General features: G+C 38.5%; 1 protein-coding gene across 1 annotated transcript in view; it reads left to right on the top strand.

Moving 5' to 3' along the window:
* LOC122549910 (insulin-like growth factor-binding protein 4) overlaps positions 1-24,047 on the top strand; it is a 92,367-nt gene that overhangs the window by 53,916 nt on the left and 14,404 nt on the right. The window contains exon 2 of the mRNA XM_043690130.2: positions 17,980-18,188. Within this exon, the coding sequence (XP_043546065.2) occupies positions 17,980-18,188 (209 nt within the window). The remainder of the gene's footprint in view (positions 1-17,979; positions 18,189-24,047) is intronic.

Below are 24,047 nucleotides of genomic sequence, written 5' to 3'. Positions count from 1 at the left end.
ATAAGGCACCTCAGGAAGAGATGTTTGAAACACAAATAAAGCACTTTCTTTCAAGGGAAATTGAAGGACATCCAGAGTTAATGTTCAGTCGATGATAAGGGTAAAACAAAAAGGAAAAAGGAGACTTTCAACAAATAGAATATAGAACATAGAACAATATAGCGCAGAACAGGCCTGTTGCGCCGATGTTACACCAACCTGTGAACTAATCTAAGCCTATCACCCTACAATATCCCATCATCATCCATATGCTTATCCTAGGACTGTTTAAGTGCCCCTAATGTGGCTGAGTTAATTACATTGGCAGACAGGCCATTCCATGCCCTTACCACTCTCTGAGTGAAGAACCTGCCTCTAACATCTATCTTAAATTTATCACCCCTCAATTTGCAGCTATGTCCCCTTGTACAAGGAGATGTCATCATCCTAGGAAAAAGACTCTTACTGTCCACACTATCTAATCCTCTGATCATCTTGTATGTCTCTATTAAATCACTTCTTAGCCTTCTTCTCTCCAATGAGAACAGAACCACATCGCTAAGCCTTTTCTCATAATACCTTAGTTTCAGACCAGGCAACATCCTGATAAATCTCCTCTGCACCTTTTCAAATGCTTCCACATGGAGCGACCAGAACTGCACACAATTCTTCAAGTGAGGCCACACAAGCATTTGTACAGTTGCAGCATGACGTCACTGAACTCAACCCCTCTACTAATAAAACTTAACACACTATATGCCTTCTTAACAGCACTGTCAACCTGGGTGATAACTTGCTGGAATCTATGTACATGAACACCAAGAACTCTCTGCACATCCACACTATCAAGAATCTTTCCATTGACCCAGTATTCTGCCTTAGTTATTCTTCCCAAAGTGAATCACTTCACATTTATCTGCATTAAATTCCACTTGTCACCTTTTCAGCCCAGTTGTGCAGTTTATCCATCTCCCTGCAACCTGCAACATGCTTCCACACTATCCACCACTCAACTGACTTTAGTATCATCTGCAAACTTACTAATCCATCCACTTATCCTATGTCCAAGTCATTAATAAAAATGACAAACAGCAATGGTTCCAAAACAGATTCTTGTGGCACACCACTAGTAACTGGACTCTAGGCTGAATATTTTCCATCAACCACTACTTGTTGCCTTTTTATAGAAAGCCAGTTTGTAATCCAAACTGCTATTTTACTTTCAGTCCCATGCCTCTGCATTTTGTCGAGTAGCCAACCATGTGGAACCTTATCAAAGGCTTTGCTGAAGTCCACGTATGCCACGTTTATTGCCCTACCCTCATCCACATGCTTGGTCACCTTCTCAAAAAACCTCTCAATGACATTTGTGAGACACGACTTGCACTTGACGAATCCATGTTGACTATTTCCAATTGAATTGTTGCTTGCGAGATGATTATGGATCCTACCTCTTACAATCCTTTCCAAAACTTTTCCTAGAGCAGACGTAAGGCTCACTGGTCTATAATTACCTGAGTTATCTCTACTGCCCTTCTTGAACAAGAGTACAAGGGTACATCATTTGCAATACTCCAGTCCTGTAATACTAAACCTGTAGACTATGACGGCTCAAAGATCAAGGCTAACAGCTCGGCCATCTCCTTCCTAGCTGCCCAGAGAATTCTCAGAAAATTCCCATCTGGCCCAGCGGATTTATCTACTTTCACACCTTCTAGAATTGATAACGCCTCCTCCTTACTAACCTCAATCCTTTCAAGTCTAAAAGCCGGTATCTCAGTCTTCTCCTCGACAGTATTCTGCTCTTCCTGAGTGAAAACAGATGAGAAATATTCATTTAGCACTCTTATATCAGAAGCAAGATTAATTTAATAAGCAGGGAGATTAAAAAATGTAATGGAAATGAAAACATTCAGATGAGAAAAAATGTTTGATTATAAAGTGTGATAAAATGATTATCAGGGATTATTATATTGACCCCTAAAATACTTTATAAACCTATAAAGTATAAGCAGATATTGACAGAACAAGTTGAGTCTACTGAGGACACAAAAATAAAATTTCAAATTGTTCTGAGGAGGATTATAATATTAAATGTGTTTTTGATCTTCGCAAAGAGATAATTGATGTGAAAGCTATACTAAAACACGAGGAAAGTTATCAATTGGATAGTAATAGACAAAGAAGACATACTAAAAACATAAGCGTTTGTGGCAGGTCATAAGCCAACTGAACCAAAGGGAATGAATCACAGGTTGCTGCAAGGGCCAAAGGTAGAACCTGCAAAGACATTGGTCATAAACTTTCAATTTTTATTGGATGCAGGTATAGTCCCAGAAAAGTAAGACTTGTTAATCTATAATACTGTGCAAGAAAGAAGAGAGAACAGACAAGGAAATTATAGGCCAGTCATCCTAATATAGATAATGGGGAAGATATTGGAATTCAGTATCAGGGAGGAAAAAAAAGCAAACATGAATGGTACAACAAATCAGACCTTAATAAATTGATTTAATTATTTGATAAGGTTCTAAAGAATGTTGATCAAGGAAATAAGGTAGATGTCCCACATGAGTTAGGCTGAAGGACTTATTTCAGTGCTGTATGTCTCTATGACTCTATGATTCTATATATATAAAAATATATATATATGTGTGTGTGTGTGTAATGATTTGTATAAATGAAAGAAATGCAACAATGTACCATATAGGAGATTTATGATGTAAGCCCATCATAAATATTATGTATTCGGAAGTATTAATGGAATGTAACAGTATAGAAACAGGAAGAAAAGGACATTTGTGGATGGCTGATCTTTAGACTGGAAAGTGGCTTGTTGTGGTTTTCTAGGAAGATCAGTTTTAAGTCTTTACTCTTAGCATGTAATTCTATTCACTGTAACATGTGAATAGAATCAGGTTTGGAAGCATCCTTAGTAAGTGTGAAGATATAATAAAATGTAGCAACGAAATAGCGAATCATGAAGAAGGTAGCTTAGGATTCGGGGTGACTTTGACAGCATGGCAGTCTGGTAGAAGCATGGCAGATGGAATACAGTGTGGAGAAGTATGAAATGATGCACTCAGAGATTCGACATAGTAAAACAGGCTGCTATGCAGATAGCTAGAAAATGTAGATAATAGAGATCTTGATGTTTACATGCACAAACCCTCACAAATGCGAGGATAAGTTGATCTGGTAATTTAAAAAGCATAAGTGTCATTTAGATTTATGAATCACTTCAGAAGACATTGGAATGTATCAGAAAGAGCAGGGAGAGGGGTTGCCAGAATGTTACTAGGGATTAGAGCTTTTAGTTATGAGCAGAGATTGTTAACTTTAGAACTATTTAGAACAGGAGATTAAAAGCTCACTAAATCAAGATTTTCAAGTTTTAACTAACTAAATAGATTAAAAAAAATCTACTAGATTAACAAAGGCCATAAAATTAAAGGATTTGGTGAAACAAAAAATCAGTCAAGAGTTATTTTCATTCAGATTTCTCAGACATGGAACAGTCTACTTGGAAAGGTAATTCTATACAGACAAAAGACAGAATTATGAAGTTAAGCATGATTGTTATTTCAAAGAGCCAGGCTAGACATAAAAGGCTAGCTGATCTCCTTCCATGCTGTATACTTCCAAGATTCTATTTCAACTATGTATCCATTGGGACAGACATAGCCAGTTCTTGGACAATGCAATGTTCAGCAAAAGGAATGACACTAGATGTTACGTTGGATACAGAGTTAGGTGCTGACATTTGACAGTGACCAATGTTTTGCACTTGAAAACAGGAATTGTGCCATGATCTAGGTGTGATATTGCACTGTACTATTTGAATCAATATTGTCTCAGACTCAATATCTTCATTAAAAGCATCCGCCCATCCATAATGTCAGAAATGGGGTTGTTTGGTGCTGATGCACATGATGTACACAATCAACATCCTGGGATTGCCATTGTCCAGAACCCTGGGTCAACCATGTAAATAGGAGAAAGTGAGGCCTGCAGATGCTGGAGATCAGAGTTGAGAATGTGGTGCTTGAAAAGCGCAGCAAGTTAGGCAGCATCCAAGGAACCCTTCCTGATGAATGGCTTATGCTCGAAAAATCAATTCTCCTGCTTCTCAGGTGTTGCCTGACTCGTTTTGCTTTTCCAGCAGCACACTCTCGACTCAACCATGTAAATACTGTAGTTGCAAGAGCAGGCCAGAGGATGGAATTCTGTTGGGAGTAACTCACTTCCTTACACCGCAGTGTACAGCATCGGCAAGATAGCCAAAGGTCCTTCCACAGAATCTTTCAAAATCTTAAAAATCAGGTTATAGTCCAACAGGTTTAATTTCGGAGTGCCGCTCCTTCATCAGGTGGTTCATCAGGGACTGTAACCTGGTGTTGTGTGATTTTTAACTTTGTACATCCCAGTCCAACACCGGCATCACCATTTCAAAATCTTGACCTCTACTACCTTGTAGGATAAGTGTAGCAGATGCATTGGAACACGATCTGCAAATCCCCTCATACCACATGCCATCTTGTCTTGGAACACTATTATTGTTCTTTCACTGGATCATGACGCTGGAACTCTCTTCTTGGCAGAACAATGTAGTTGTTCCTACATCACGTGGAATTTAACAGTTCAAGAATGTGTCTCACCAAAACATTCTCAAGGGCAATTAATGGACAGGCAGCAAATGTTGGCCTTGTCTACAATGTTCACATCCCATGAAGAAACTAAAAATATAGAAATTGGCAGCAATAGGATACAGCGAGTCCCTGTATTTGAGAACAAATCAGTTCAAGGCTAATCCTGGCCTTTATTCAAGAACTTTTTATGCAATTGATTAATTTCCAAGAACCTTAGCATTTAGAATCATATATTTTTGACTAATGTCTCTAATAAGGACTCTCGACATTAACTTCAATCAAAGAGAATATGAGTAGCTACATTATAAATGAAAATGATTTCAACAATAAGTATGTCAGACAAGAATACCACGAGGTATACTTCTTTTCATTTTTATAGATTCATCCTTTTCTTAAACTGCATGAGCACATAGTAACAAAGCAATTTGTTTCTAACCTTCTCTAAACATTGGAACAACATGTCTTCAAAACTTACATACATTAAATATTTTATTTTAACTAGGGATGCTGCTTCTCTTTGTATATTAAAACTGTAGCAATTAAACACCAGGTTTGAAATGTTAGAAAGGTCAAAAGCTTGTTTTACTGCCATGCTTACTTTTTTTTTCCCTTTTTTCAGCAAACAATCTGTATCTGCTATAAACAAAGTAAATTTGCACATTAAGCACCTTTCAATTTTATGATACTGAAACGACAATTGACAAAAGAGGGTTTCCCATGGAGTGAGTTTATTTTACCCAGCCATCAAACAGTGATTAATACATCTAGAGTGATAAAGTAAAAGAGTACAAAGACGTTTTAAAAAGTTATCAGATTGCCTTTATTTTGAAAGTAAAGATGCGACACAAGATCTAATCTCAGTTGTGATTAGTTCACTTTATTATCAAGTTCCTTTGTGTTTGGCCAATCTGAAGTTCTTTTAACTGTTATGCTAGATGAAGTCTAGCAATTATGTAGAATGTACTAAGTGGTTTGGAAATGAGTGATGGTGACATTATTGTAGAGAAGATATTTCAGGTTGCGAGTACAAGTTATTACTGCTCAAAGGAATTAGTAACCATATAGTAATATCACAAGTCAGTGCTCTTTTCTCAAAAGGTTTATTTGTGCATCTATAACTTTTAAAGTTGAAGCTGCAATGGTGTCCAAGAACAACATGTAAATACAGCTTACTGTGTTACCTTGATTGTCCTGCTCAGATTATTGAACATTTTGTGGTACTGGTTTACAATATCACAAAAGAGTTGGCAATCAGCTCCAGTGTCACATCTCTCCACATTGGCAGATTTCCTGCCATAGGTACGTGGCACTCCATCCCTCCTATGTTTTATTTGATCCTCTATGATTTGCAAGTTTGACTTCATAAAGGCTTCACATTCTTCTCTGTATATGTGCTATGTTTTTACTTTAATTTTGCTAATTTATTAGCTGTATTAAATCTCCTTCCAACATGCAGCACCAGCAAGCCGAATTGAGACATTTCCTCCACATGACAAAATGATTCAATGTGCTTTATAAGAGGATTAAAGAGCAAAATTTGATGTTGAGCCATGTCAAAAAGACATGAGACCTGATAAGACTAAACATTTGTTCAAAGAGGTAGCATTTACAGAATGTGTTAAAGTAGGAAAGAGAAGTGGAGAGATTTCAAGTTTAGCATCTTGGGATCTGAAGATATGATCATCAATGGTGTCAAGAATGTTTAAGAAGCTGGAATCAGAAAAGTGTAGGAACCTCAAGTATTTATGGGGCGAAAGGATATTATAAGAGGAGGGTGAAGGTATCATGGGGGGATGGGGGGGGCTGAAAGTGGTGGTTACAGGAATGCCAATATTATAATGTAGGTGTTTGTTAACCTGAAGTCAATACAGGTCAGTGAGTACAAGGTAATTTGGAAATGAGATTTAATGCAAGTTAAAACACTGCCAGCTGAGTTTAGGATGACCTGGAGGTTACAACAAATAAAATGTGGGACTAAGCATGGAGTTAATTGGAATAATCCATTAAAGGCATGGGTGAAATTGTTAAGAGCAAATGATCTGAGTCAGGGTCAACTCAAGCGATATTACATTGTTTGAAATATGCAGTCTTAGTGATGGTGCTTTTTGAATATGAAGCATGTGAATAGTCCTGTAATGTCAAACAATTGCCAGATAGAATTGATGAGTAGAAATGGCCTTTCCAGCAAGAACTGAAGAGAATTGCAAACATATGATCAAAGAACCGAAGTAGTCCACTTGGTCCTCTCAATGGGGGGAAAGTGAGGACTGCAGATGCTGGAGATCAGAAATTCCTGAAGAAGGGCTCATGCCCGAAACGTCTTTTCTCCTGCTCCTTGGATGCTGCCTGACCTGCTGCGCTTTTCCAGCAACACATTTTGGTCCTCTCAATGGCAGCATAGTTGATCTGATTTTAACTCCAACCCTGCATATGCTTAATAATCTTTCATTCCCTTGGTAATCATGAACCCATCTCACTCTGCCTTAAATATTCTTAAAGATCCTTTATCCAATCCCTTTTGACAAAGGAAATTCCAAAGACTTACAAACATCTGAGAGAAAAACAATGTTTCCACATCTTTCTTTTAAAGGCAAAATCTTACTCTTAAACTCTGCCCCCAATTCTAGATTCTCCCAAAAGACAAAATATCCTTTTGAAGTGACCTCCCATGACCATATATGTACCAATTAAGTCATCTCTGATTCTTCTAAACTCCCAAAAATATTGGTCTTACCTGTTTAGTCTTTCTCCATAAGGAAATGTGATCATTCCAGGCATTAGTCCAGAAAATCTTCTAAACCTAATCGAGTAAAATTATTTCAGTCTTCTCAGTATTTTACTGGGAGAAACATCTGTTGCTTGGGAAATAGATGTTGAATTTCAAGACAATAGATGTATTCTGAGAGGTGACAGTAAGGGAGAGCTGAGAGTCAATAGCATGTATGTGGACACTGATGTTGTCTTTTTGTATTACGTTTCTAAGTGGGGAAATATTGACAAGGAATAGAGGGTGACCAACAATAGATGTTTGAAGAAAATCAGAATGAAACAAAAACAGAGTATGAGAATGAGAATAAAAGTAATTTCAACTGATTAGATAGATAAGAATGGAACATAAATCCTGGTCCCAAGTAGATAGTTGTGGAATACCATTGGACAATAGAATGATTAATTGTGTTAAAAGCGCAGACACGACAAGAAGGATGAGCGGAGGTAGTTCAACTTTTTTATAGCCATACTAGATGTAATTTGGGTCATTCCTTAGAACTATTTCAATACAATATTAGGAACAGCAGCCTTATTGGAAGAATTTATACACTGAGTTACAGGTAGATTGGGCATAGATTTGGGAGTTAACAACATATTCAAAGACTTTGGGAAGGAAAGGGAGGTTGGAGATGGAATTACAGTTTTCTAGATTGGAAACATAAAAACAAAAGCTTACCTTTTAGAAACATAAAAAACATCAACGATAGGAGGAATGGTAGGCCATTTGGATCTTCAGGCCTGCTCTGCCATTCATTCTGATCATTGCTGATCATCAAACTCAATAGTCTGTTCCTGCTTTTACCCCATATTCTGTAATCTCTTTGGCAACAAGTCCAATTCTTTCTTGAAATCAGGCAACATTTTGACTTCAACAGCATGAAGGAGTTGAAGTGAAAATGGCAGAGATTAAATGGCAAACGCACTGACCAGATAGGTCAGAAAGAAAGTAGAATTTCACAGGTTAGTTTGTGCTTGTATTGATGTAACATGAAATTCGATTTTGTGCCTTTTGGAAAGTACCAGTTAGGCTCAGCTGGAAACTATAACCGTGTCTAAGAGCAAGTCAAGCAGGAGAATAGGTAGTTTAAAGAGTGCTGAAAAATTACCTGAGAAATTTGGAAGATGGAGTATCTGAGAGGGAAGAATGCATGGAGGCATCGTAACAGCAGAAAAATGTTGAGGAGGAGAAGCAATCAGTTAAGTAAAGAAATGGAAGAAAAGGTGGAAAAGGAAGTGTTATGTTCAGGTCAAAAGGTTCAGCCAAAGTAACATACAAATAGATACAAGGAAAAGTCAAACTACATACAGCAGTTAGCAAGATAGTCAAGATGAGATCAAAACAGCCATAAAGATCTAGTAAAACTACTTGTCCATCAACTCACTAAGCTAAAAGGTTTTTCTTTACCTACATGCAGTAACAGCTTACTGCGTAAAGCTCATCTGAATTCATTTTAAAGTCAATCCCATTCAGTTCACCTTTCAGGGAGAAGAGAGAGAAAATAAGTTAATCGGAAACACTATGTATTAACAAACCCAAATATTATTCTTTCCAGTGCGGTCTAATTGATAGAAAACATGGACACTATGCTATTTTCTAACAATATCATTTTTAAAATTAAAACATTAGTGTAAACTGTATCTTATAACATTGATTTAAAGTGGAACAAACTGATACAGATTGGAAACACAATTTTGTTAAAAAGCTTTGGATCTTTTCTATCAATAATTTTGAAATATTTCTTTAATTTTTTAATCTTTTTATGCTTTGTTTATTTCACTGGTATTCAAAGGTATTGTTTAATGTTGCATATCAAATATGTGCTTAGATTATGCATGCCATGTTATTAAACAGGAATTTATTATTTTTGAATTTCTGATTATGAATGGAGAACAAAACAATCCGTAAATATTACATTTTCAAACCATTTGTGTATGAATTCATGTACTTAGATTGAAAAATGTCCATATTACAGAGGGGGAGGTGCTGGATAATTCCCCAAGACCTGATCAGCTGTACCCTAAAATTCTGTGGGAAACTAAGGAAGTGATTGCTGAGACCCGTGCTGAGATATTTGTCTCACTAATAGTCACAGGTGAGGTGCCGGAAGACTGGAGGTTGGCAAATATGGTGCCGCTAATTAAGAAAGATGATAAGGAAAAACTGGGGAACTATAGAGCAGTGAGCCTAACATTAGTGGCAGGCAAGTTGTTGGAGGGAATCCTGAGGGACAGGATTTACTTGTATTTGGAAAGGCAAGGACTGATTAGGGATAGTCAACATGGCATAGTGTATGGGAAATCGTGTCTCACGAACTTGATTGAATTTTTTGAAAAAGTAACAAAGAGGATTAATGAGGGCAGAGTGGTGGACGTAATCTGTATGGATTTCAGTAAGGTGTTCTACAAGGTTCTTCATTATAGATTGGTTAGCAAAGTTAGATTTTGTGGAATGCAGGGAGAACTAGCCATTTGGCTACAGAACTGGTTTGAAGGTAGAAGGCAGAGGGTGGTGGTGGAGAGTTACTTTTCAGACTGGACATCTGTGAACAGTGGTGTGCCACAAGGATCAGTACTGTATCCACTGCTTTTCGTCATTTGTATAAACAAGTTGTATATGAACATAGGAGGTATAGTTAGTAATTTTGTAGATTACACCAAAATAGTGGACAGCGAAGAAGGTTATCTCAGAGTACAATGGGATCTTGATCAGATTGGCCAATGGGCTGAGGAATGGTAAATGGAGTTTAATTTAGATAAATGAGAGGTGCTGTATATTGGAAAGTCAAATCAGAACAGGATTTATACACTTAATAGTAAGGTCCTGGAGAGTGTTACTGAACAAAGAGACCCTGGAGTGCAGGTTCATAGATCCTTGAAAGCAGAGTCTTAGGTCGATAGAATAGTGAAGAAGGTGTTTGGTATGCTTTCCTTTATTGGTCAGAGTATTGAGTACATGAGTTGTTAGGTCATGTTGCAGCTGTACAGGACATTGGTTAGGCCACTTTTGGAATATTGTACGCAATTCTGGTCTCCCTCTTATCAGAAGGATGTTGTGAAACTCTAAAGAGTTCAGAAAACATTTACAAGGATGTTGTCAGGGTTGGAGGATTTGAGCTACAGGGAGAGGCTGAATAGGTTGCTTTCACTAGAGTGTTGGAGGCTGAGGGATGACCTTATAGAGGTTTATAAAATCATGAGGGCCATGGATAGGATAAATAGACAAGGTATTTTTCTTGGGTTGGGGGAGTCCAGAACTAGAGGGCATGGGTTTAGTGTGAGAGTGGAAAAATTTAAAAGGGACCTAAAACGCAACTTTTTCACGCAGAGGGTGATGCATGTATGGAATGAGCTGCCAGAGGATGTGGTGGAGGCTGGTTAAATTATAGCATTTAAGAGACATCGGATGGATATCTGAATGGGAAGGGTTTAGAAGATTATGGGTCAAGTGTTGGAAAATGGGACGAGATTAGGTTAGGATATCTGGTCGGCATGGATGAGTTGGACCGAAGAGTCTGTTTCTGTGCTGTATATCTCTATGACACTATGATACTATTTGATGACAGAGTATAAAATTTGTGGGAAATAACTGGTGTCTATTAATTGCTACATAATGTACTTCAGAAAATCACATATGTTTAAACAGTTGCTATAACATTGCCTACTGAACATCTCTCTTGCTAATTCTAGTTGCGTGGAATTAGCAATGCAAAAAGAAAGCTTCAATGTTTCATCTCTTGAATGATTGAATTTATATTTTTTATGAAATTATAGTTTGTGTGGTATTAAAATATTGCTTGGACTCAAAGTGATATAACTTTTTGAAAAGTATTCTTGGGCATTTTTATACAGACACAATTATTGTTTTATGGCCTTCCTTTATCATATGTGATCATTTCTTTCCTGTCAGTCAGATGTATTAGCTCTCTGAGAGTAATGTCAGTTTAGTACCAAAATGGCACCAGGACTGCATTTTAAAACAAAAAGATTTTCATGGTATGTGGGTGATACTGCAGGGCCAGCATTTATTACGTTTATCAAAGATGCTTTTGGAGAGGCTTCAGTATGGACATCCTGAGTGTATTCTGCAAGGATGCAATGTCAGCAAAATTGCAGCATCAAACAATGTGACACCCTCAGCTGATCCACTACAGTATTAGATCCTGCCACTGCAGTTAATGCCCTCACTGAAATACTTACAGCTGAACATGCATTCAGCAGCTGCAATTCAGCAATGCAAAGGCCCTCCCTGCCAGCACTATTTAAAGGGATTCTCAATAATGTGCAAGTTAGCTGCTTATTATTTTTAACTGAGGTTTTTGAAAACACTGGGTGCCTGAAGGAGTTGATTATAGTTGGAGATGTCTGCAGGGAGAGGTGTTGTACATGAGGGCAGGTATTATTGTGACTGCAAGGGCTCTGGATACACCATGTGTTACCAGTCACGGGTATGACAGTAGGTGTTCCCCTTGGATTGCAATATTAGCAGGAACTGGTGCTCAAACAGCAAGTAAGAAGAATAGCTGCTTACAAAGGAAGGGTGTACTGAAGGTTGCTGCACAAAGACTTGAAACAGTAGACATAATCCACCTAAGGTCTTCCAGTTGCACATCTCCAGTTAAACAAGGAGTAGTGTGCCCATCCCCTTTAACTTAATGAAGGTGGTGTTCCCAGAATTTTACTGTTTCTTGAGCCAGAACTGAAAACCTGACAGCAAGGAAAGTTCTGCCAGTGATTGTTGTTACAACCAGCTGATGAAGGCTGAATCAGCTCCATTATTTTAAACTCCCTTAGTTGGCCGCCACAAAGATTTTGAATTATTTTTAGCGGGCAGATATATCATATTTCAAATAAAATGTAGTCTCTGACAAAATTAAGGAGTCAATTACAAGATTTTCTTTGGTGAAAGAAAGAGGAACCTTATTAACTACAATCAAGGAAGGATAATAAAATATGACATCATGCACTAGAGAAACAGATATAGCACCTTAAAAAGGGAAAATGTATAGTCCATGAGTGAAAATCAAGAATAGGCAGTTTGAAGAGTCCTTGAGGTTTTAGGTTTAAACCTGAGACCACAGATATTTAATTGATCTTTCAACATTTGCAACAGTGACAAATGTTGTAGGTATCCTTGAGTTCTTGATAAATGGATGTTTCTCTAATTTGTTTTATTCCTGGGCACCATTTTACAAAAGGTTAAGCAAATTATAAGGAGAAAGAGAGACAGTGTGAGCCTTTCAATTCTGCTGTTATAAATCCATTTTCTTATCTTTCTGCCCTAAAATCTGTTGCCTTATAATTCCTTTGTTTATTCCCACATCTAGTTTAATTGTTTTCCCAAGTTGAATAATTGGCAGATAACTATTATGCAAAATACACCCTACTTCCAGAAATGTATACATCAAACATGTGTTAGAGTTGAATGACTGATTTCAGTTTTTATGATAACATTTTAATTTTAGTTCAAACTGGGTGTTGTTTGGCATTTTTGTGAACTTGGCTTAATCTAGTCAGGTCTGAAAATGTGTTGCTGGAAAAGCGCAGCAGGTCAGGCAGCATCCAAGGAGCAGGAGAATCGACGTTTCGGGCATGAGCCCTTCTTCAGGAATGGGGAAGAAGGGCTCCCCATTCCTGAAGAAGGGCTCATGCCCGAAACGTCGATTCTCCTGCTCCTTGGATGCTGCCTGACCTGCCGTGCTTTTCCAGCAACACATTTTCAGCTCTGATCTCCACATTCTGCAGTCCTCACTTTCTCCTTAATCTAGTTAGGTGACTACTATGGCCATCTTAAGTTTTTCCATTTTTTAAGCCCTTTTAATCTATGAAAGGTACCAGGTGTTAAAAGTCAAACAAGTCCACACCGACCCTCCGAAGAGTAACCCTACATTTACCCCTTCACCTAACACTACGGGCAATTTAGCATGGCCAATTCACCTAATCTGCACATTTTTGGACTGTGGGAGGAAACCAGAGCACCCGGAGGAAACCCACACAGACACGGGGAGAATGTGCAAACTCCACACAGACAGTTGCCTGAGGCAGGAATTGAACCCAGGTCTTAGAGTCAAGATTTGATACTTGATTAATGACTTATCAATCAGTATCTGTGATGATACCAGTGTAAACAAAAAGAATTCTGCCAATAGATTGAAAAGGTTACCAGTATATGAGATTAGACTATTATTTTCTCTTCAGTATAATACTTTATGCTAGCAGATAAGAATCTTGCTTAAATTTCTAAACAAAAGCAGCATCTGTGGAGAGAACAGACATGTTCCCACTTCAAGCGTAATCTGATCCACAAATGGTGATGGACTGATGGGTATTTTCAGCATTTTCAGTTATTAAATTATATTTCCAGTGTTTATTTTGGTTCCTACACAGATTAGACTCCACTTCCATAACTGACTCGCATGTCTCCATGCTACTGTCTGTATTCCAAAATCCACTTTCTAAAATTTGGACTCATTATTAAGGTATTACAGCACTTGAACCAAAGGGATAAGAACATTACAAGGAACAGTCAAAAGAAGTTAGTTAAGGAATTTGAGTGAAAGAAGTAATTTTTGATTTGGATTTTGGATGCGGTCGGAGCCAGAACAAGATGGAATGATTTAGGGATGAAGAGTTAAGATGAAGCATTATGATGCCTGGGATTTTTATCATTAGCTCTATTAAGAGCAAAGGAAAGATTGCACCATCGAGACAAAAGTGTGGAGGATGCAAGCAAAAATAGAGGGCTGGGAAATGTTGCAAAGATTTGTCACAGTAAAGATTTTGAAACCTTTCTGTCACAAACATACAAATGCACATGCCAAACTATGAATTAAGAGCAATTGAGCATTCTGCCCCACAAGCTTGTTCCACCATCCAACTAGATCTCAACTCCAAATACCCTTTGATTCCTTTGTTAGTCAAGAGTACCTCTGCCTTATAAATATTCAATGACACTGACTCTACCACTCTCTGGAGAAAACAATTGCAAGGGCTCATGACTCTCTGAGAGAAACAAATTATCCTCATTTCAGCCTGAAATGGCATACTACTTGGGGGCGGCACGGTGGCACAGTGGTTAGCACTGCTGCCTCACAGCGCCAGAGACCCGGGTTCAATTCCCGCCTCAGGCGACTGACTGTGTGGAGTTTGCACGTTCTCCCCGTGTCTGCGTGGGTTTCCTCCGGGTGCTCCGGTTTCCTCCCACAGTCCAAAGATGTGCAGGGTCAGGTGAATTGGCCATACTAAATTGCCCGTAGTGTTAGGTGAAGGGGTAAATGTAGGGGTATGGGTGGGTTTCGCTTCGGCGGGTCGGTGTGGACTTGTTGGGCCGAAGGGCCTGTTTCCACACTGTAATCTAATCTAATCTAATCTTTACTTATTTTAAAAAAAGGTCTCTTCGAGTTCTGGTCTCTCCTATAAGCAAAGACAATCTTTCAACATCCATCCTATCATGAGAAATATGGCACCGTTTTTAGCTCAGTAGTAACTTCATTTTATTCCTTAAATTCTCCTCGTCACACATTCACACATAGTTAACTGCAGCACTAGCGAGTGTTTATTGTTATCTTGGGTTGGCACGGTGGAGCAATGGTTAACACTTCTGCCTTACAATGCCAGGGACCTAGGTTCAACTCCAGACTATGTGGAGTTTCCCAGTTCTCCCCGTATCTGCTCCAGTTTCCATTGGGTGCTTGAGTTTCCTCCCACAGTCCAAAGATCTGCAGGTTAGGTGGATTGGCCACATTAAATTGCCCAGAGTGTCCAAAGATGTGTAGGTCAGTTGGATTAGTTGTAGTAGATTCACTAAAGGGAAGGAAATAGCCATCCTTACCTGGTCTAGCCTACATGTGACTCCAGACCCACAGCAATGTGCTTAATTCTTAGCTGCCCTCTGGGCAATTGGGGAGGCCTAGCCAGCCTCTTTCTGTACTGTTGGGATCTATAATTCTGCCCAGTTCCATCAGGATTTTATATGTTCTATGTTTCAATAAGATCTCCTCTCATTTTTCTAAACTCCAATTAATACAGGCCCAAAATGTCCAACCTTCCTGATAAGATAACTACTACCACTTTACCCTTACAATCCCAGGAATCAGTTGAATGAACCTTTCCTGCTACTTTGAATGCAATTATGTCCTTTGTAAGTAAAAAGAAAGTGGACATACCAGACCATATGGCTGCTCATTCATTAAAGAGAGGTGATTGGTTTGACCTGAAAGGTCACCAATTTTCAGGCAAGGAGAGAGGTTGAGAAGGAAACCCAGAAAATCAGTTATCAAGCCAACTGGTCTAACCAATCCTTTTTGGTAAGTAAGGAGACCAAAGTTGTGCGCAATATTCTAGTCAGTGTACAGCTGGAATACTGCATACAATTTAGATCTTTTTATCAAAGAAGGTTCACTAGGTTAATCCTGGGTTGAGTACTCATTGGAATTTATAAAAATGAGAGGCAGTAATATTAACCATAAAAGATTCATAGAGGACTTGACAAGATTAAATGCGCAGAAGTTGTTTCCCTTTGTGAGAGAGTCTAGTACCAGATGGCATAATCACAAAATAAGAGGTTGTACATTTGAGATAGAGATAAAGAGGAATTTCTTCTCTCAGAGGATAGTACACTTATGGATTTCTTTACCACAGAGGACTGTAGTGGCTGGGTCATTAGGTACATTCAAGGCTAGAAACATAGATTTTTAATTAGTAAGTGAATCGAAAGTTCAGGGAAAAAAGGTAGGAAAATGGAGTTGAAGATTATCAGATCAGCCATGATCTCTTTGAATGGTGAAGTGGATTTGATGAACTAAATGGTCTACTTCTGCTCCAATGTCTTATGATTTTAAGGTCAGGAAGAAACCTGGGGGAAGACAAAGAGGAAAATAAAGTGCTGATTTTATCATTTGCATAGACAACTTGTATAATACAAAGTTTGATGAGTGGAAATAGCATCTTAGCCATCCACAAAATTTGCATTAGACAGATGATGATGAAATGGAAATACTCAAACACTTTAATCGGAATTCTGGATTGTTGCTGGATGGAGCAAATTCATTTTCACCATGCATCCTCCTCCCATAACACATTGAGACCTGCTCAGAAAGCTCAATTGGGTTTGTCAGCTACTTCCCTGGAAGAATGGAATCACTCATAATTGGACACTCTAGGTCTGATTGAACGACCCAGCATCAGACACTGAGACCCAGCTCCCCACCAGGGCTATAAACCCCATACCTCTACCCTCTACGATAATGTCGCCCTGCCCTCAATTATTGTTGGCCCAACTGGAGTTTGTGATGATCCTGGGCCTCAATTGGATGCTGTGCCACAAGTAGTCATCATTGTCACTAGGGCTAACAGCGTGAGGATCTCAGTCATGTGGAAGATCTTCTGATGGCCATGTAAGCACCTGAAGGGCGCTTGATTCAACTGACTCCCACCCTCATAGAACTGACAAAATTTCCACATTCGTTCTCTGATCATCAACACAATAAAATATAATTGTAACTTTTGATGTAGTGCCATTGAAGAAAATTGCATACATGACATATGGTAATATATTAGTGAACTGCTGGTTAACTTTGCAGAAGAATATTGCAAACAATTATTGAAAGAGACATTTTGATGTTAATCCTGGTGGTTTTAAATGACACCTTTCTTTCTATACGGTTTGTATTTGTTACTAAATGGTTTGCACAAAATGGAAACACGATACTGGCTCATCGTTTTTCAACATATTTCACTGCTTAAGACAAAATGGAATAGAAGGACTTAATTTTGATAAAGCTATATTTATTTCAGCAGACCTTTGGTTAACTATTTTTGAACTCCAGTAATGGAATCATCCCTACTTTGGAGATAATCACTATTTATAAGAATGAGGTATAACACTCACTGGAATTTTCTTCAGATTCTTAGTGTTGGTGTTGAATTTCAATTACAAGGTGACCATTGCACAGCGATAGGCTCAATGGATTACACATGTACATTGAATCAGACTGCTGTGAGATTGGGTCCTGAATCAGGATTGTCATGCATATCCTGAGGAGAAACTTCAATTCTGAATACGTCAAAAACTCAATGAACTGACTGATGTCTTGTGGCATTTTGATGTTTGATGAATCCAAAACAGTTCCTGTTAATTGAAGGTATTATGTGATGTGTGATCTTGTATGGAACAATGGTCTTAAGGCGATAAGTTCCTATCACAGCTATTGTATTTCAAATCATTATATTGTCAATGGGTTATATGGAGCACTAATCTTAGCACAGCCCAGTTGGGCTGAAGAACCTGTTTCTGTAATGTAAATTGTATTCAATATGCAAAAGACTCCTGTATATTTGTAACACTCTATGTATAATTCCAATTCATTCCTCCTTAGTTACTGAGGAGTATTGCATTGTTGAATGTACCACCTCTTGAATGAAACATTATATGGAGATCTATCTGCCTGTTCAGGTAGAGCCATCATTTCACCCTTTAAGCAGTTCATTTTGGGTTATAATCTTTCTAATGTATCTTCAATCTGCAGTTTTGTTCTTATTGTTTTGTTTTTAAATGTCACTGTTCTGTGAAAACTGCCATTTTCAGAAACTCAAGCATCTGATTTGGAAACTGTGAATCCTAGTCCAGGTGGCACAGAAGGTACCCAAGATCGGTTAGGAGGCACTAACTTCAGATTTGTACCAGCTCCTGGGCATGTCATACAAGACAGACTGTTTGAAACACGAAATTCAGCTGATGCACAGATGGGCATGAGGGCACGAACTAACTACAAACCAAAGCCAAGAGAGCAGCAGGTAAAGCTCAAAAATTCCTTAGAATTTGATTTAAATTATTGATTAAATTACTAATGATTGGACGTTAATAAGCATGCGTTTTTCTTTCCATTCATGATGGTGAATTTAACACCTCGCCAGCACATTCAAGCAAAACAATTTTCTAGACGATGTTGACTCTGGTTGCACTTATTTTCCTTTCTTTAAAAAAATGATTTTCCCCTCTATTTTCTCTTTTCTGTCAATGTCACTGGTTCATTTTGGGTTATGATTCTAATGGTACTTTGCTGAAACAGTGGCCTATTTGGTCATAGCACACAACACAGCTAACACAATCATATCCTCACCAGTTATTTACCCTTATTGAAATTTTCCAGTAGATAGTTAAGTCATGACTTAGAACACTAGGAATGTTTCCACACTGAAACCAAGGGCAGGGAGGTCAATTATTGTCCTCTAGTCTGCTGTGGCTTAAATTAGGAAGTGAGAACAAATCTAATATTAATTCTTGAAATTGTTGGTCCGTAATGCTCAGTCATTCACTACTTTAACTTGCTAAGTAATTGTGGGGCTACCTCTGAAGTAAACGTAATTCAAGGACATGATGCAAATTTGAACACATTGGTCAGTACAATTTTGTAGAATTACAACACACAAGAAAATGTGGTTAAGAAAGCAGATAGGATACTTGTCTTTATTGGTCAAGACCATGAGTAGAGGATCAGGGAAGGTTATGCTTAATCTGTATGAAACACTGGATGACAGTTGAAGAATTGCTTCCTGTTCGGGTCACTGCATAAATAGAAAGGATGCAATTACACGAAAGAAGGTGCAAAGGTTATTTACAGGGATGTTGCCAAGTGTGGAGAATTTTATTTTCTGAAGAATTTTACCCATGAGGAAAGCTAAGATTACCTGGAGGTTTTTACATCCAAAGAAAAGAAAAGGTTAAGAGAAGATTGAATTGAATGGTACAAAAGTATAAGGGGCTGAAATAGGGTCAATGGGGAAAAAAAAAATTCAATTATCAAAGAAACCAAGAGCCAAGGGCATAAAACTAATCAAAGGATTAGAGGGGAGTTGAGCAGAAATCTTTTCATTGAGAGATTAGTGATGTCTGGTCCTCAGTCTAAAAGTGCATCGTATTTCATAAAACCCAGATTTCTATTGGAGATGCTGTATTCTAGAGGTATATGGATCAAGAGCTGGAAAGTGAACTTAGACTCATTCGACCTTTCAGTCATCCATTCATTGGTGCTGTAAATCTTTCTATATTTCTTTGTCTGTACTAATCACTAAAAAACTAATTTTAGAGGGACTTTTGCATTTCTAAGATTCATTCCCCAGGTGAATGGTAATTGGCATTGTGGACAGCCTTGCAGACTTGTAGCTGTGTAATATTCTGGTAATCTCTGTAGTCATATTTAAAAATGATTTTGAAAATGATAAATCAAGTGATAGCTAAATTAATGCAATCATTCTATAATTAATTGGTCAGCCTTCTCTTGATCAGTTTCAATTGAGGTGGGACTTCAGCTACTGCGAGCAATGCTAGCTGTCAGTTGTCCCCTTTTGTGTTTAGTTTTGTGTCATAAATGTCATAAGTAAGTCACATATTATGTTTTTGCTATCTGTATAACATAACAGTATACAGACACTGTCTCTTACATTTTAGCTAGATCCTGCAGAAACTCAAAGGATCAGTGTACCATAAATGAAAAATCTAGGACTCAAATATTAAGCATTAGATATCTGTTTGATTGCATTATTGTGAGAAAGCAACAGAAAATCTGCAAAAAAATGTGAAGAATTAAACTAAAATGCTGTAAGCCCACTTTGAAAGCACAGTATTTACACCATTACCATGCAACATACTCAGTCATGGTGTGCTGTCCACATCAGCAAAAATGGAATCTGTGCATGTGTTCTCTCAGCTTCTAGTTTAGCAGATACTTGGGGCAGGACTGGATTCACATGAGCCACATAACAGTAACTGAAGTATTTGCCATGTTTTGGTTTGTTCAATGGCATGCCCCTTCTTATTTGCTAGACTGACAGTTTGATTCATTCCATGTCATCAGATTCTTTTCATATGAAGATATCATCTATCACTAAAATGAGCTCTTCATAATATTGATAATGCCTCAAGTCATTTCTAGCCTGCAGTTAATGGGTGAACTCAGTCTGAATCTTACTAACCACAAACTTTATAAAGTTCCTGTACACTTGGTTGTAAGTTATAATTGGAATTTTATCATGTATTTGTGCTTCTACCGTTATTCATATTCTGAGGCAATGGAAGGAGTATACAACCTACAAAAGTGTATACATGTTATAATTGACAATTTGAATTGTTCTCTTCCTTACCTGTGCGTCTTCATATTTTGCAAACTTGCCTCTCTGTGTGTTTTGATACCTCCTTGAAGAGGAGGCTTTGCTGAAATCATTTTTTGGACATTTCTGTTCCCTTGGCTCTTGCACTCTTTTAAAACCTAAAGGATAAGGAAAATGAGAGAAGAAAAAAGGTCATCCAGCAACTTCACTGGATTCGAGTTGTTTTCCTTAGAACAGAGAAGGCTGATGTGTACAAAATTATGAGGGACATAGTTAGAGTGGATAGGAAGTAACTATTCTCCTTAGTACAGGGTTCAATAAGCAGGGTACATAGATTTAAGAGCTGGAAGCTTAGAGAGGCTCTGAGAAGTTTTTGTTTATCCCTAGAGTGGGAGGATATTAGTAACTCACTATCTGAAAGGGTGGGAAAAGCAGGAACCCCCACAACATTTAAGAAGCTTTCAGGTGAACACTTGAAACAGCACAATATATAAGGCTATGGCCATGTGCTGGAACGTAGGATTAGCGTAGACAAGTGCTTGATGACTGGCATGGACATGTTGGACCAAAAGTCCCCTTTCTGTGCTTTAAATCTCAATGACTCTAAAAGCTGCACAGACATTTAATATTGTGAACTAGAATGCAGAAAACAGGTTGAGAAAAAGAAAGACTAAGACAGAGAGAAAGAAGCAAAAATCCGAAATTAATTAATTCTTTAAAATGTTTTCTGTTATCCAGTTAGATTAACTTTGGAAGCATTGAATTTAGAAAATTAATTTAATGCTTCAATCTATACATGCAATGCCTTCAAATGACCACACAGAGGCAGAATTGCTTTCTTTATTAAACTCAAAGTTTTGTAAATTAAAGAACGAAAAGTTCTTGATGCCTCAATCATATTTAATTATTTTCTTTCAGTAAATGCAGTGGTATTGAAAAGAGAAGGGACTCTGATATTTTCTTATTTTTGAGCAGTTCTTTTTCTTTTCCTTCCAGCTAATTATTTAGTTGAGGAGTTCCAGTTTGTAGAACAGGAGAGAACTATTTCAGTAAAAGAGGGTGAAACAACCTAGTTCGATTAATGACAGGAGAAAGAGCTATATTTAAACACAGTACCTTCTCTAATCAGTAGTTGCTGCTAAACGTTTTGCATCTTGTTACATTAAAAATGTGCAGCTTCTGTTCCATTCTTAAAGAAACATCACTGAATTAAATACTTACTAATCCACAGGCTGTGATTTGATATAGCGGAGTGAGAAAGCTCTTTTTCTTCTTCATCAAGTGGTTATTTGCCAGGATCTGTAGGAGGGATTTTTGACAAAAGAACTCTCTATGCACTAGCTAGTTGTTTAGATCCATTGTTGTCATTCAGACTGTCAAAGCTTTCACTACAGCGAGCCTGGTAGTCTAAAAAATTAGACACTGTTTCATCACTGGGATGTGATTTTCAATTCAGTGCAGTCTAATAGTTAGAAATTCCTCTATCTACTGGCTGAATAAGTTTTTTTTTGGAGCATCTTTAACACACAATCTAATAACGGTCTGTAAAGCAGCAACAACTTAACTGCTCAGTCAGGCAGGTGGAAAATGTCGAGCAGTATGTTTTTCTGAGAAAGGTTCAGGTACATCTCACTAGAAGAATCAAAAGGTCTATACTCAATATCGAAGCACAAATTAGTTGAGTTTGAAGTGCTTCATCCAGACACTCTGTGCCTGAAATAAAAAATACTTCAGTTCTTACCATGTCTCCACCAACACTGAAATCCTTTTACACATCATAGACATGTACAGCATGGAAACACACCTGTCAGTCCAACTCATCCAAGCTGACTAAATATCCTAAACTAATCTAGTCCCATTAGCCAGCACTTGGCCCATATCCCTCTAAACCCTTCCTATTCACAAACCCTTTTAAATGCTCCAGTTGTATCAGCCTCTATCACTTCCTCTGGCAGCTCATTCCATACACGCACCACCCTCTGTGTGAAAAAGTTGCCCCTTAGGTCCCTTTTAAATCTTTCCACTCTCACTCTCAACCTATGCCCTCTAGTTCTGGACTCCCCCACCCCAGGGAAAAGACCTTGTCTATTTATCATATCCAAGCCCCTCATGATTTTATAAGTCTCTATAAGGTCACTCGTCAGCCTTCAACGCTCCAGGGAAAACAGCCCCAGCCTATTCAGCCTCTCCCTATAGCTCAAATCCTCCAACCCTGGCAACATCCTTGTAAATCTTTTCTGAATCCTTTCAAGTTTCACAACAGTTCCTATACTCAATACTCTGACCAATAAAGGAAAGCATACTAAATGCCTTCTTCACTATCCTAACTACCTGTGACTCAACTTTCAAAGAACTATGAATCTGCACTCCAAGGTCTCATTGTTCAGCAACACTCCCGAGGACCTTACCATTAAGTTATGTGTCCTGCACTGATTTGAATTTCCAAAATGCAGCACCTCAGATTTATCTAAATTAAACTCCATCTGCCATTCCTCAGCCCATTGGCCCATCTGATCAAGATCCCTTTGTACTCTGAGGTATCCTTCTTCGCTGTCCACTTCACCTCCAATTATTAATGATACCTCCTATGTTCACATCCAACTCATTTATATAAATGACAAAAAACAGTGGACCCAACACTGATCTTTGTGACACTCCACTGGTCACAGGTCTCCAGTCTGAAAAGCAACCCTACTCCACCACCCCCTGTCTTCTACCTTTGAGCCAGTGCTGTATCCAAATGACTAGTTCTCCCTGTATTCCATGAGATCTAACCTTGCTAATCAGTCTCCCATGAGGAATCTTGTCGAATGCCTTACTGAAGTCCATATAGATCATGTCCACAACTCTGCCCTCATCAATCTTCTTTGTTGCTTTTTCAAAAAAACTCAATTCAAGTTTGTGAGACATAATTTCCTATGCAGAAAACCATGCTGACTATCCCTAATCAGTCCTTGCCTTTCCATATATATGCAAATCCTGTCCCTCAAGATTCCCTCCAACAGCCTGTCCACCACCGATATCAGGCTCACCGGTCTATAGTTCCCTGGCTTTTCCTTCAAGGGTACACCTGATCAGGTCCTGGCGATTTATCCACTTTTAGGCATTTTAAGACATCCAGCACCTCCTCCTCTGTAATATAGACATTTCTCAAGATGTCACCACCATCTAACTCCCCACATTCTATATTGTGGGCGGCACGGTGGCCTAGTGGTTAGCACTGCTGCCTCGCAGCGCCAGAGACCCGGGTTCAATTCCCGCCTCAGGCGACTGACTGTGTGGAGTTTGCACGTTCTCCCCGTGTCTGCGTGGGTTTCCTCCGGGGGGGTCCGGTTTCCTCCCACAGTCCAAAGATGTGCAAGTCAGGTGAATTGGCCATGCAAATTGCCCATAGTGTTAGGTATAGGGGTAAATGTAGGGGTATGGGTGGGTTACGCTTCGGCGGGTCGGTGTGGACTTGTTGGGCCGAAGGGCCTGTTTCCACACTGTTAATAATCTAATCTAAATATCTTCCATGGCCTTCTCCGAGTAAACACCGATGCAAAA

Source organism: Chiloscyllium plagiosum, unplaced genomic scaffold (assembly GCF_037043375.1).
Source record: "Chiloscyllium plagiosum isolate Xiang-an unplaced genomic scaffold, Cpla_swu_hap1 HiC_scaffold_5, whole genome shotgun sequence".
Lineage (NCBI taxonomy): Eukaryota > Metazoa > Chordata > Chondrichthyes > Orectolobiformes > Hemiscylliidae > Chiloscyllium > Chiloscyllium plagiosum.
This window is presented reverse-complemented; position numbering and strand designations above follow the sequence as displayed.